The 13,307-nt window shown below is 34.1% G+C and overlaps 2 protein-coding genes across 2 annotated transcripts; one reads left to right on the top strand and one right to left on the bottom strand.

The window, feature by feature from the left end:
• Window positions 1-934: 934 nt before the first annotated feature.
• Window positions 935-2,320, bottom strand: LOC133204411 (uncharacterized). Its single transcript, XM_061340138.1, has one exon. The coding sequence runs from the start codon at window positions 2,026-2,028 to the stop codon at window positions 1,117-1,119; it is 912 nt and encodes a 303-aa protein (XP_061196122.1). The 5' UTR covers window positions 2,029-2,320; the 3' UTR covers window positions 935-1,116.
• Window positions 2,321-4,745: 2,425 nt separating this feature from the next.
• On the top strand, window positions 4,746-7,661 carry LOC133204450 (uncharacterized). Its single transcript, XM_061340177.1, has 3 exons — window positions 4,746-5,147; window positions 7,174-7,224; window positions 7,323-7,661. Exons 1-3 carry the CDS (start codon window positions 5,004-5,006, stop codon window positions 7,497-7,499), a joined length of 372 nt encoding a protein of 123 aa, XP_061196161.1. The 5' UTR covers window positions 4,746-5,003; the 3' UTR covers window positions 7,500-7,661.
• Window positions 7,662-13,307: the final 5,646 nt, after the last annotated feature.

The raw sequence follows: 13,307 nt of genomic DNA, 5'->3' as shown, positions 1-13,307 counted from the left end.
TGCATTTTGATGACTCAGAGGGGTAGAAAACTTTTAATAAACAACAACCCGTATTCTTTTTTACATTTAAAAGAAAAAAGTTGGGGGAAGCCTTTTTATTCAACCAATCTCATGTAATCAAAGTCTTCCGACCATAACATGATAACGTGATTGTAATTTATATTTGAAAACCGGCTTATGACAAGCATATCTTATAAATACATGTATGTCAAGAAGACTGCTATAGTCTCGGTGTGCACTTTTGAGTTTTTGACCGCCACGATTGTGTTTATTCTGACGCCATTGTCAGACTGGTGGAAACCGGATACCCTGGTACCTAAGCGCAGTTACAGAGGACCCAATGCCCAGTGTCTGATAAATTAAAACAGCTTGTCATTAACAGGAAGCCATTTAATTTTGTTATAGAATTTAAATATCCCATCACATGGACCAATTCTCCTACGATCATAGGATACGCAGTTAAACTTTTCATGAATTATACATAAAGGTTAAAACAAATGTTCATAGCAATACACTGATATCACGCCTTGACTAAAATATTACATGTATTATTGTTACTCTTGGCAATACAAGAAGCAGCAGTTTGAACCTCACCAAAAATTTCCATAGTTTGATAAGAAATATTTAAAAGCTATAGACATCTTCAAGCAATCAGGCTGAAATGTTGTACAAATATGTGAACACGTTTAAAAATCACAAGTAAACGTTAAAGTGAAGACGTGTTCGAATGATATGTGAGTCTTTCGAGAGACCCCAAGAATGGCTAAGGAGCAAATCGTCATCTAGAGATAAAAAGACATGGTCTGCTATACGAATTAAAATCTTGCCAAACAAGGGTAGCATAGCTTCACTAAAATTCATGCATGTGCGCTTAGCAGTCTATTAACTTGTAAATTTGTCATTGGTAGTACCCGAATTAATACGTTTCAGCAAATCAAATAAATTATTTTTATTCCGGAGTACTCATTTGACATATATTCCAAAAACAAGAATGAGAAATTAAAGTACAAAAAATCCATTAAGAGGTACAGTATCTATTTTGACTTGTTATTCCTCATTTAGGGGGATACACTTTTTCCAGCCGAATTGTAACGAAATCAGTAACAAAAAGTGTATTTAATCCTGAAACCAGCTTATACCAACTTCTTTCATAAAGGCTTGAATCTTTTCTTCCCATTTTGGTTTCGCCTCCTTGGCATTTTTGGGGGGTTTATGAAGAGATTCAATGCTGTTCACGATGTCTGTAACATTTGTTTTAATGTGTTTATCATACTTAGAGGACAGCGCCCTTTCCAGGAAGGCGTAGCGGGGATCGCCCGTCACACTGGGACATTTTCCACCATATTTGCTGAGTTTATTCCGCCTAGACCAGGAGGTGTCTTCGTCCCTTTTAAAGGAGGACACTGAGTTAGCGGCGCTATACACGCTGGATGCTATGGTATTCTCCCGACTGATTCCAAGCCTGGGAGGTTCACTGACGACAGTACGGCTATCCCTGCTCCTTTGTTTATTATCGAGGGCTTGAGGGAAGAACTGAACAGTTTTGGCTCTGTGTGGCGGCAAAGGGCGATGTAGGTTTTGTTGAGTGTTGTTATGGACAAACTCCTTAGGACTTCTGTATTCTGTCTTCTTGGAGACCACACTTGCGACATCACTTCGTTCGTTTCCAGATTGTCGGGAAGATGTTGTACTTGGTCTTCCATACGACATGATTGGTTCACTCATGGTGGAGTACGAACGCAGATTTTTGGCACCTGCTTCCTTGCGTTTCCTGTTTTCTAGAAACTTTTGCTTTTCATGGGAGAAATGTGAAAGAAACTTGTAACGTTCAACTCCCAAGTCTATCAGCCGCGCTTTGAGCATGCGAACTTCTGTCACAGTATCGTCATTTTTGCCCGACATCCGGGTATTTCCTTGATTAAGATCCAATGTGAGGTCTTTCACCATCCATTCTTCTATGTCTTTCATGACGTGCTTTTTCTTCGCCTTCAGTCGCGAAGCTGAATTCGTGGGCTTTGGTGGATGCATTTTATAATCGAAATCCAATCACCTCATAAAAATTTATGTCCTTTAGGTAGTTGCACCTTATAAATTAATTCCATTAAATCATTATCATATTTGGATTTGGCGTCTTTTAATTTGCTTCATTTTAAAATTCTGCATAAATTACCATCCGTGATTCGTACATTAAAGTGATTCATTTGAAGTTCATTTCAAAGACACGTTATAACGATTTTTCAAATAATAATTGTCCAACTTGAAAATTTAGAAAAACAACCCATCTGGCAGAATTTTCCCATCACAACTGACAGACTTGATCTATCTCATCAAAACATTTATTTCAATATTTGAATTTTAATTGCGAATGAATTATTGACGTGATATCATCGACATGATCAAATATTGCATTTATCTGTAGCGGTTGATCACAATGAATTTGATAGTTCATTTAATACCGAGCAACAAAGACAAAGGGGTTAACTGGGTTGTACCAATAGGCTTCTAACAACGATTCCAAGATTATAGAATTTTAACGTGAAATGCATTACAGCGCATCCGTTAAAATGTTTACCAGGAGGCTTTTCAAATAGAGCGATTGAAATTTTCAGATAACAATTGTAACATTTGGAAATGATTATGCTGTCAGATAAAGCATCAACCCTAAAAATGTATGTACATGATTGAATGTGGGAAAACGGTTGAGTAATATGAAAGTATACATACATTCCGGGAGAGCATGTTTGCATGACAAAAATATGGTTTGTAAATTAAAAGATAACTGTGAGTGAAAGATATTAGTGCACAAGAAAGCCAAGACTTTCCTGATGTTTAGGTGATTTTATATTTGAAAAGACGTAAATAACTGTTTTTAGTAATGTGTGCTTTGAAAGTTAGAAAAAAAGAGAGATAAATCGATATTTGATATTCAGTCTAGCTGAGATTAATATTCTGACACTTCGAATTTTGTTTTTCTGACTCGTTGTGATTGTCCTCCCTAGACAATTAGATTCGTCAAATCTGTTTCAAGAGGACTTCAGACACGGTGCTTGACACTCGTTTTTTCTTCTTTTTTGGGGGGGGGGAGCTTTTGTTTCATTCAAATGTTTTTGTTACAATTTTTTTTTGACCAAGCAAATCTTGCTATATGTAAATCATAATTCTGGACAACAAAATTAATATATCATAGCGAATAACTGGTTTTAATGAAGGATTTTGACCGAGTGCCCAAATATGATAAATACTTAAAATTGATCATTTTAAATGTTAACCATACCTTGAAGTTTTTTTCAGTGTACACAGAAGATATTCAATGTTTTGTAGATGAATATTGAATTTATTTCACGAGTGGGACAGGATTTTTCGATATTTTAACTCGTGCTTTGCACTCGTGAAAATATCAAAGATTCCGTCCCACTCGCGAAATAAATTCCATATTCATCTACAAAACATTGAATATCCTTTATATATTAAGGATATTCAAAAATTTGTAAAACAATTCTTATTAATGATGAAACACACAATTATCACGAAATTTTCCTATCAAAGCAGCCTCATTTCTTCATTCTCCCGAAATGTCTTTACATGTACTTACATTTCTTTACTAAAATTAATTGCAGAAAGAGTGGAAAAAAATGAAACCCCCCAAAGAAATATATATACATGTATATACATTTTTTCTAATTTTATCATGGACAAATTAATTTGAATCAAAAAGTAGCGAAATACAAGAAGCTATAATAACCCCCCCTTCCCCACTTTTTCCAGATTTGGGGTATCCTGACCTTAGGCACTTTTAGCAACATTTAGTTTCATTGCATTTTATTGGCAGTTTCGTCTTGTGCTTTACGATGCACTTGGTTTTACTTCAGATTAAAAATCCTTGATATGACATCCATGTACGTATATTCCGGTGCTAATCATTAAAGCGGTGAACAATATTTAATGGTGCCAATTTAAACCACTAATTAATAATGTTGAAATTCCCATTAGGGTTTAATCAGATGATAGGAAACTCTATGTAATTGTATGTAATTCAAGGGAAAATATGTATACCACTCTTTGAATTATTAAACGTGCACTGTTAGAACATTGTAATTGGAAAATCAAGTTCATACTAGCTATTTCATCGAGGAAACTACAAGTTTGGATTTATTCCAAAGTGAATTAAAATATAGTTGTTAATTTTATATGTATTTTAATTTATAAGTTCACGTACATTACTAGTTCTCGGAAAAAATCACCTTTAATGAACTTTGATCTTCCACACTTCTCAGAGATTAGCTACCGACTTTCATCAGGGACATGTATACTACTTAGTATATACGTCCCTGGTGTAATTTACAGCAGGTGTCGATACAAATCGAATTCTTGAGCAGGATTATAGGTAATATAAAATGTAAATCATTTAACAGAAACAAAATCTATTGACACAAAATCTTATGATAAGCCCCCAATGCCTGCAAAGCATTGCACAGTGCGTGGATAGTCTGACGGTATCCGTATCATTGACGTGAGCGGCTAACAGCTCATTTATATTTTGTATTGTGTTTTAAATGGATGATTAGATAAGGTATGAAGTCTCTGATAAGTAATATGTAGACAAGCAGGGTATCGAAAGTATGAGACCAATTCAAAGACAAGTTGCTAGGTTCGCTATGTTCAACTCCAATGCACATGCATAATTTAAAACCCCCCGTCAATAAGTAATTATTGGACCCGAACAGTAATTCATAAATCCGATAACCCCGACTTAACGTAGAGGAGGTAGTCTCTTAACAACTTAATTCATATACCTATTAAACATTAGTGTTGAGATAAAATGAAAACTGATTAACGCTGTGGAATCTTCGCTGCATTGGCGCATTGTCTGTCTCAAGGTGTCGAAACGTTCGGTTGTCTGTCTGTTAGTTGGTTGGTGTCCATACAGCTTACAATTCAGTGAAATCAACCCGGAAAACGTGTATTTGACTCAAGCTTTATAAAGCATTCTCAGACTTTGTGAAATGGCGAATAAGGAATCAGACAATTCGGACAGTGCCAGTAGCGTGGATCTCCCCGCCATTAGTGGACTGAACAAGAACAGCGCCCACCCCGAGGAATGGACCCTCCCCCACGAGTGGAGCATGGAGAAGAGAGAGTTATTTGAGGTCAGTTAAGGACACAATGATATATTATGTATATAGAGAGGATATTCAATGTTATTCAATGGATTTTAGCAACATATTTGGAAAGATATTAGCAGTTTTAGTCTCTATCAAGAAGGTTTAGTTACTATATCTTATGACAGGCCAAAAATATTTTTTACTTACTTTTATATCCTTTCACACTGTGAGAGAATATCACACTTTCGTATCCTTTCACACTGTGAGAGAATATCACTTTTATTCAATAAATAAATCACAATATTTCACTGTTCAAAATGTAATAAATGTTCCTATAAGAAATTGAATTATTTCCTTGATTTAAATAATATAAGACAAACTCTGGAGAACTGTTAGATTAGTTTATAAATATAACTGGAATAAGTTATCAATTTCAATGGCAAGTTTAGTTTATAGGGACAAAATAGTTAAGTACAAGTGGTTTGAATAGAAATACACGTAACTGTTTGGAATTTCGTGTTCCACATTATGCAGTATTATAAACAGGGTATGCACATCAAATTCGTGCAGTATATATACATATTGATTTCCTGTGTTTGACTCTATACCCCTGTGTTTTGTTCTGCTTAGTAACATAGAAAGTTTCTTTTAAAGCAATAAATAATGCATTGGTAGCGTCTATGATAACCTGTAAACCGTGGGTTCTTTTAGTTATATGACGTAATTTTGCAAACCTTTGGTGAGCATTTCTTTTAGTCATCTGGCTTTGAAATATTTGATATGCAAATATAACTTCACTGATATAATTTTCAATATATGTATATATGGACCACAAATTTCAAATGTTAATGTCATTTTACCCAAGAAAACTTACAAAGTTCATAGTGCGAGCTTATTCAAGAAGTCATAAACATTTATGTAATTTGAAAATCACGTCAAGTATATTATAGTATTTTTTAAAGTCAAATATAGAGAAAGCGAACAGTATTCAAGCTCAAAGTCCATTTAAACAGTACAAATCGGCTGGAGCAGAGCAAACGCGGACCTCCAAAAACATCAAAGGTGAGATCATGTGCCATGGAGGAGTGAGTATCCCCTGACGACCGCCGTGTTCTCCTTGTCATGATCGGGAAAATGGGAAAAATCCGTAGATATTAGTATGAAAAACGTCAATCAGCATTTGACATAATGATAGGTTGTATTTGCTGACAAGGTCATTGTATCGACCATAAAACTTGCCAAATGATGACTTCAAACGAGAATGTTGATATCCTTGTTTCATCAACTTGTTTTTCAATAGCTTGCCTCGTTTATAAATTGATCATACTCTGGCGTATCGAATCAAGTGAGAGACATAAACCCCATATGCAGGTGATAAGGGTGTATTGCTACATAAGTAAGGGAAGAAAATTGAAAAGTTGAAGTCATCACGTTTTTCATAAAGCTTCGTTGTTAAGGTACCATTAACGTCTTTTTCTAGTAAAATATCCAAATATGAAACAGATCTGCCAGACTCTGTGGTATCTTTTAATTCAAACATACTGGGATATATCAAGTCGACATATGAATGGAAGTAACTATTGTTAACTGATAATACGTCGTCGATATATCTAAATGTTGAGTTGAAGGCCACAGCAAGTGTTTTCTTCTTCTCATGTAGCAGTTTTTTAATAAATTCCGCTTCAAATGAATACAAAAATAGTTCTGCTAATAACGGGACTTCAAATGAATACAAAAATAGTTCTGCTAATAACGGGGCACAATTGGTACCCACGGAAATTCCAACAGATTGTTGGAATACCTGATCTCCACAAAAAAAAAAAAAAAAAAAAAATAGATATTGTCAATCAGAAATTCAATCATCTTTTTAATATCAACTTCAGAGTACGTGTGTGTACAATCAGAATGTTTTTCAACAAAATAATTTTGCAAATGACATATTAGGTCCATTAGGTCGGGTATTCATATATTGTGATATGATTCTATTTAAGTGATTATCTATTTTGTTTGACACCTGTCACTATGATAAATAAAGAAATACATATAGTTTAATTTTTTTTTTTAATTTCAGAACTGGAAAATGGATGTCCAGAACCAAATAGCTAACCTGGCTTCTTCGCTGGTATGTACGGGGTTCCACTCATCTATTGCAACTAGTATTGTGGTCTACATTCCCTATGCTTTGATCAATTAATTTCAATGTTTTCTTATATGTTTCAGGAAAAATCTCTGGCACAATACCCAAACCCTGATGCTGGGGAATATTTTAATTATGAGGACGAGAAACTGAAAGCCGAATTCGAGAAACAACAGAGACTTTACGCGAGATATGCCGGTGATACTCTAAACTACGGACTCAGTAGAAACCCGGAAAAAGCTTTCCCGGATAAATATTGACACGTGACTAACTTTAAAGTGAGTGTGAGAAATACCATACGTTCTAAGCCCCCGGTCCTTGCCACAGTCCTAGGATCCTTAAGAACATTTGGATTGTTATACGCATCGTAAATTTGTTGTGTCCATTGTTAATAGGCTAAATTAAACACATTGCTATCCTTATTTTATCTATTTATTTATTTTAAAAGGCATTATTATTCATTTTTATAGCTGAGTTTTTTTTAACATGTTGTGTTCACTGTATTTAGTGATATAAATCAATATAATGTTGACAGTGATATTCAATTTGTAAGTTTTTATTATTATTACGTTAAAATAGGCTACTTTTTGCTATAATTTGCCACAGTCATAGACAAAGATATATAAGACAAAATTGCAGATCAAACTGACAATTTTACAATCTAAGCTTGATGAGAAAGTAACATTTCAGGAAGAATGGCCCTCTGCTCCATAAACTGAATTTTGTCTGTAGCGAGGACAATTTCCGTTTGGGTGATGGAGATAAACTAAAAATCAAGTAAATTTAATCTCAATTTGAAATCAATTCAAGAATTCTTTACGTTTTATTAGATCAAGAAGAATTAATTGAACACTACATGTAACCCCCACCCCATGTAAGTATAAGCAACAGTGGTTTCTGCTCATCAGTACATGATTATCCGTTGTTTGAGAACATTTTTCCAGGAAGATTTGGCTGGTACCCTATATTGAAAATGAAATAAACTCAATATTTACAACGATGTAATCTTCTCGATCGATGTCCAAAAAAAAAAAAAAAAAAAAAAAAAAAATCATTACTGTAATATACAGAAAGTTCATAAACAGATTATTAGTATATCAATTGCTTTACTAGTAGAGAAATAAGCATACAGGAAATAATGTTCTCTAGAGTTTTATTAGTCATTGTAGGATCTAACAAAAACAATCAGTCTTGTATCCTTTCGACGGCAGCAACGTAAATAAACCAGATATTTAAATAAACGGGTTCATATAGCCAAGGAGATTTTCTAGAGGACAGCCTCAATTATCCTCAAAATATGCTTAAAAATATGCATTTTTGGTTACTAGTAACAAAAACATGGAGCAAAGGTCCACTATACCTTACAAATAGACTTCTATGACACAGCATTCGTACCTTGATATCCATAAAGTCAAGGGTCATATCACAAACATGATTTAATACCACTATTTGTACGAAAGCCCAGAAGGCTCATTCGAGATTCGAGTTTCGAAATACGAGGTTCGAAATTCGAGTTTCGAAATTCAAGATCCAAACTAACCAATCAAAGGCGGTTTAAGATTCAATTACACCCCTTTGCTAAGTTTTGACCTTCAAGAAATCGTTGAATATATTCAAACCGAAGAGGTCATTTGATTATATTACAATGCAAGAAAGAGTGTTATATATATCAGAACGAAATTAGAAAAAATATTGGGTTTCTGGTTTGCAAAATATGCCTAAATTTATATTATAACTTCTTAAATATTATAAAAGATTTATATCAAGAATATCTATATCGTACTATCTACTTTGTTTACAGGTTTCATGTCATAATAATAAATATTGTTAATCGGATTCAAAGAGCAAAGGTAGGGGGAGGGTATGTATTGTACTCGATGAGAATTATTAGTGTGCAATTAAATAAGTGACTAGCGATTAATGATAAATAGTAATACGGGTTTCAGAGAGGATATAGTTTGTAACAAGGTATTAGAAAGTGACCAGTGACTAATACGGGTTTCAAAGTTAAGTGTGCAATAAAACAAGTGACTAGCGATTAATAATAATTAGTAATGATACGGGTTTCAGAGTGGATATAGTTTGTGACAAGGTATTAGATAGATTGATTGTATGTTGATTTACGTCCCATTCGAGAATTTTCCCCTCATATAGAGACGTCACCTTATACCGGTGAATGGCTTCAAATTTTGACCTTTACACGGCGCTCAGAGCTATTGAGCAGTGAGGGATCTTTATCGTGTCAACGCCTGCCGTGACACGGGACCTCGGTTTTTAAGGTCTCATCCTAAAGACCCGCAACTTTTACTTCAAAGTGCCGAGCACATGGCGAAGGAACAGTTGGTACCCATTTTTTATCGACTTAGGTCAGGTCAAGGTATTAGAAAGTGACCAGTGACCAATACGAGTTTTAAAGTGGATATATAGTTTGTGACAAAGTGTTAGAAAGTGACCAGTGACCAAGTTTGTACGGATGGCTGAAATATACATGCTTAATAAAGATAATGATTTCTCTTTGTTCAGGCCCGTAGGAAATAATAAAATAAAAAAAAAATCACTGTAAAGTCCCCTTCCCCCCCCCCCCCCCTCATAAAAAACAACAGGGGGTTATCACGGTTATAAGACGTTATTTTTGACAGGACACAAGCATAAAGTTGCTATGTTTTCTATAGTAAATTATATCGGTAAAAAATATAAGGGGAATGTGGAGGGGGGGGGGGGGGAGACACATGCCCAGGGTCCTATGCCTATGTTGTTTATTTTATTACAGCGGTAGACAAATGTTCGGTTATCAAAATTCAGTGTCAATCTTGCGATGCATGGGCAAAATAATTATATATTCGATAATAATTTATTGGGAAACCGCTCGGGTCTCGCAAGACACATAACCAATCAATACACAAGTTTCAATACATGATGTAATAATAAAAAATTAATTATTTTAACAAATTAAAACAATGGACCCTCTATACACCTTTAGGACTTTGAAAAAATCATAGCCTAAAGGAGTACGAATGTCAGACACCTCGGCCCAACGACGCCTCGGCCCATTGACATTTCGGCCCAATGACACCTCGGCTCAAACGGGTCGGCCCAAGATTGAAGACAGGTCGGCCCATTCATAAGACACCTCGGAAGAAGAAAAGAACAGAAAAAAAAGAAACAAATATACAATGAAGTCATATAGATCGATCTATATAAACAATAAAATGTTTCTTTTTTTTTAAAAAAAAACAAGATTAAGGCCCATATTTTTTTAAATTTAAAACAATCGTTTAATCGTCAGAAAAAATAATTATACCAATAAAACCAATTCAAACGCTGTTAACTTTTTTCCATAATAAAATTTTGCTTGGGCCGAGGTGTCTTTTATATGGGCCGACGTGTCAACAATATTGGGCCGGCATGTTAGGGCCGAGATGTCAAGCATGACGGGCGGAGGTGTCGTTGGGCCGAGATGTCTGTCTACCAGGAGGACGTATTAAGAGCCATTCTCTGTAATGACTTGAACATTTATATAGGAGCTGTGGCACGCATAGTCTCAGAATTTCACCAAACTCTCCATGATAAAAGTCTTTGATACCGTAAACTCAAATCAGGCAAAGATTGGTTGCTACATATCATGTTTACCATAGCAACATGTCCTAAATTTTGAAAAATGGCATTTTTCAACACGTTCAGAGTCCCACAGTTAACGTTTGCAGCAAAGCAAACAAGTGGTAATGACCGTTTCTGAAAGTTGAAGGCCTGGTGTCTTAAATGCATGATAAACAAGTTTGGTAGATCAACTATTAAATACGTTACTATGGAAACAAAGTATTCAAAAGTAATGATTTTGTTCATTTAATTTTATATAGTCATACACTTAAGAATAAAATCAATTATAGGTTGAAATGCAAGCAAATAATAAAAAAGAGATCCAAATAACATATACCTAGGACGAAATATGATATTTCCTATAGGTTGGCAATGGTTGCCATGGTTTTAATACCACAAAAGAATTTTAAATTTACTCTCTTAGTGTTTTAATCTTATCCTATCTTTTAAAAAAGCATATCTCTATGTAACTGATGATCATTTTTTAAAGGCGTTGGTGTGACCCTAATTTTCACATTTCAAAAAATTCAAATTCAATTCTTTAAATAAAGCGTTGCTATGGAAAATAACCGAAAAAATATGCATAAAAACCTGAAAAATATTCTGTTTCCTTGGATACGTACCCTTGTATGTAGATTCCCAAAACTTTTATGATTGATATATATGAACAACTAACCTGACTTTCAATTTTGACTACCACCCAATCTCTAACTGGATGCAAAAAGCTTGCACCTAGGATTTAATATTGATATAAAATTAACAAAATCGAACATTTTCCCTTCTTGGCAACCATAGCAACAGTTCTGTATTTTTCAACAAATTTAATCAATATATGATATTCAACATTAGTTCTACCAGATAAGTACTATTCAAGGTGAGTAAAATAAATGTTTCTTGATTAAAAGGTAAGTAAAATCCTAAAACAGCAAAAAATATCACTTTAAACAACTGGTACGTTGTTTCCATGGTTACACTGTAAAGTAACAGTTAATCCCAGTTTTTCTTATCTTGTTGGTGTTGCAAGGTCCTAAGGATGTATATGTGCAAGTCATGAATTTTATTGTTTTTTCCTCAAGATAGTAGCATTAACCCAATCTTAGCAACAAATTTTGCATGGTTACACTGTGTTACCATGGCAACCATGAAAGTTATTTTTAGTATAATATTGCCAACACCTAATTACTTAAGGTCAAATAGTTTTATTGTTTTTCTTTGGTTGTTGATTGAGTTTGATCATGTAACATCTATAATAAGCGAATATTGAGCGTTTTTCAGCATCTTTCAGCATCTAAAATGTATTCCAAATGTATCCATGGTTACCACTTACTAAGAGATAAATTCTAAATAGTTTCTTTATAGCATAAGTGGCAACAAGGTGTCATGTTTTTGTGAGAATGGATTGTTTGTTTTTCTTAGTCTTTATTAAGGCTTAATAAAGATTCAAAGTAGCTGAAAATCTCATTTTTTTCAACTTTTCTGGCTGTTACCATGGCAACCAAGACACATAGCAACGAAATTTTATTTGATATATGTTTCTGGTGTCAAGTTGTAATAATATGCAAAGTTTCATCAAAATCGGTGACCATGCGTGGCAAAGAAGTTTAAGTGGTTACAGAGAATCGCTATTAAAATTACTTTGTTCATGTATGCCTTTTTAGTGTACACAGGAAATCTTGAAAGACATCGTAGTAGTGATAAAGAAAAATTGCGTTCGCTTTCCCAATGGTGTATATTCCATATAGGCAAAAAGGCTGTAGACTACACATCATTTTCTTGATGTAAAAAAATATTTATTTATACATGTATTTGGTTGAAAAATGGGGGAAAGTTGATCATAAATCTTATTTATTTACCAGTTACTAGAATATTTTTTCATCAAATGCAATAAAAGTATTTTTAGCAATCCACACTTTTATGCCTATCCAATTTTTACAGTATATAAAACTTTTGATTTTTATAGCTGGTTAAATCTAAAATTGAAATGTTACCTTGAAATCGATATAAGACTATTAAAAATGACAAGGAGTCTACGATTAGGACAGGGAATAGAAATTAGGAAATATGTTTGAATTAGGCCACACCAATTTAATTTCTTGTTCGTCGGACATTTGATAAAAAAAAGTACGAGCGGGCAAGCGGTTAAATAATAATATTATTACTTTTTTGTAGGCAAAATTTTTAGTCGGAGCGTGAAAAAATTTGTATTTTTTCTGATTTGCAGGGTAAGCAGATTTTAAATACGAAAAATAGAGCGGAAATGGAATAGAAAATAGCACAGAATTTCCATGGTGCAGGGAATTGAAATTAATATTATTTGTATAGTTTTGCTTAAATACGAGCGCCCGGGTCCGACGAACAAAAAAAAATTTATTGATGTGGCCTTAGTAGGGAGTCAAACATAAAACATTTTAAAAATTATATTTAGATTATTCAGTAAAGAAGTTTCCATAATTTCCAAGCACTGTGTAAGG

The sequence above is a fragment of the Saccostrea echinata genome, unplaced genomic scaffold, assembly GCF_033153115.1.
Source record: "Saccostrea echinata isolate AGI-Se365-2 ecotype Australia unplaced genomic scaffold, CSIRO_AGI_Sech_v1 ptg000053l, whole genome shotgun sequence".
In the NCBI taxonomy this organism is placed as follows: Eukaryota; Metazoa; Mollusca; class Bivalvia; order Ostreida; family Ostreidae; genus Saccostrea; species Saccostrea echinata.
Note: the sequence above shows the minus strand (reverse complement) of the source record. Positions and strands in the feature narration are given on the sequence as shown.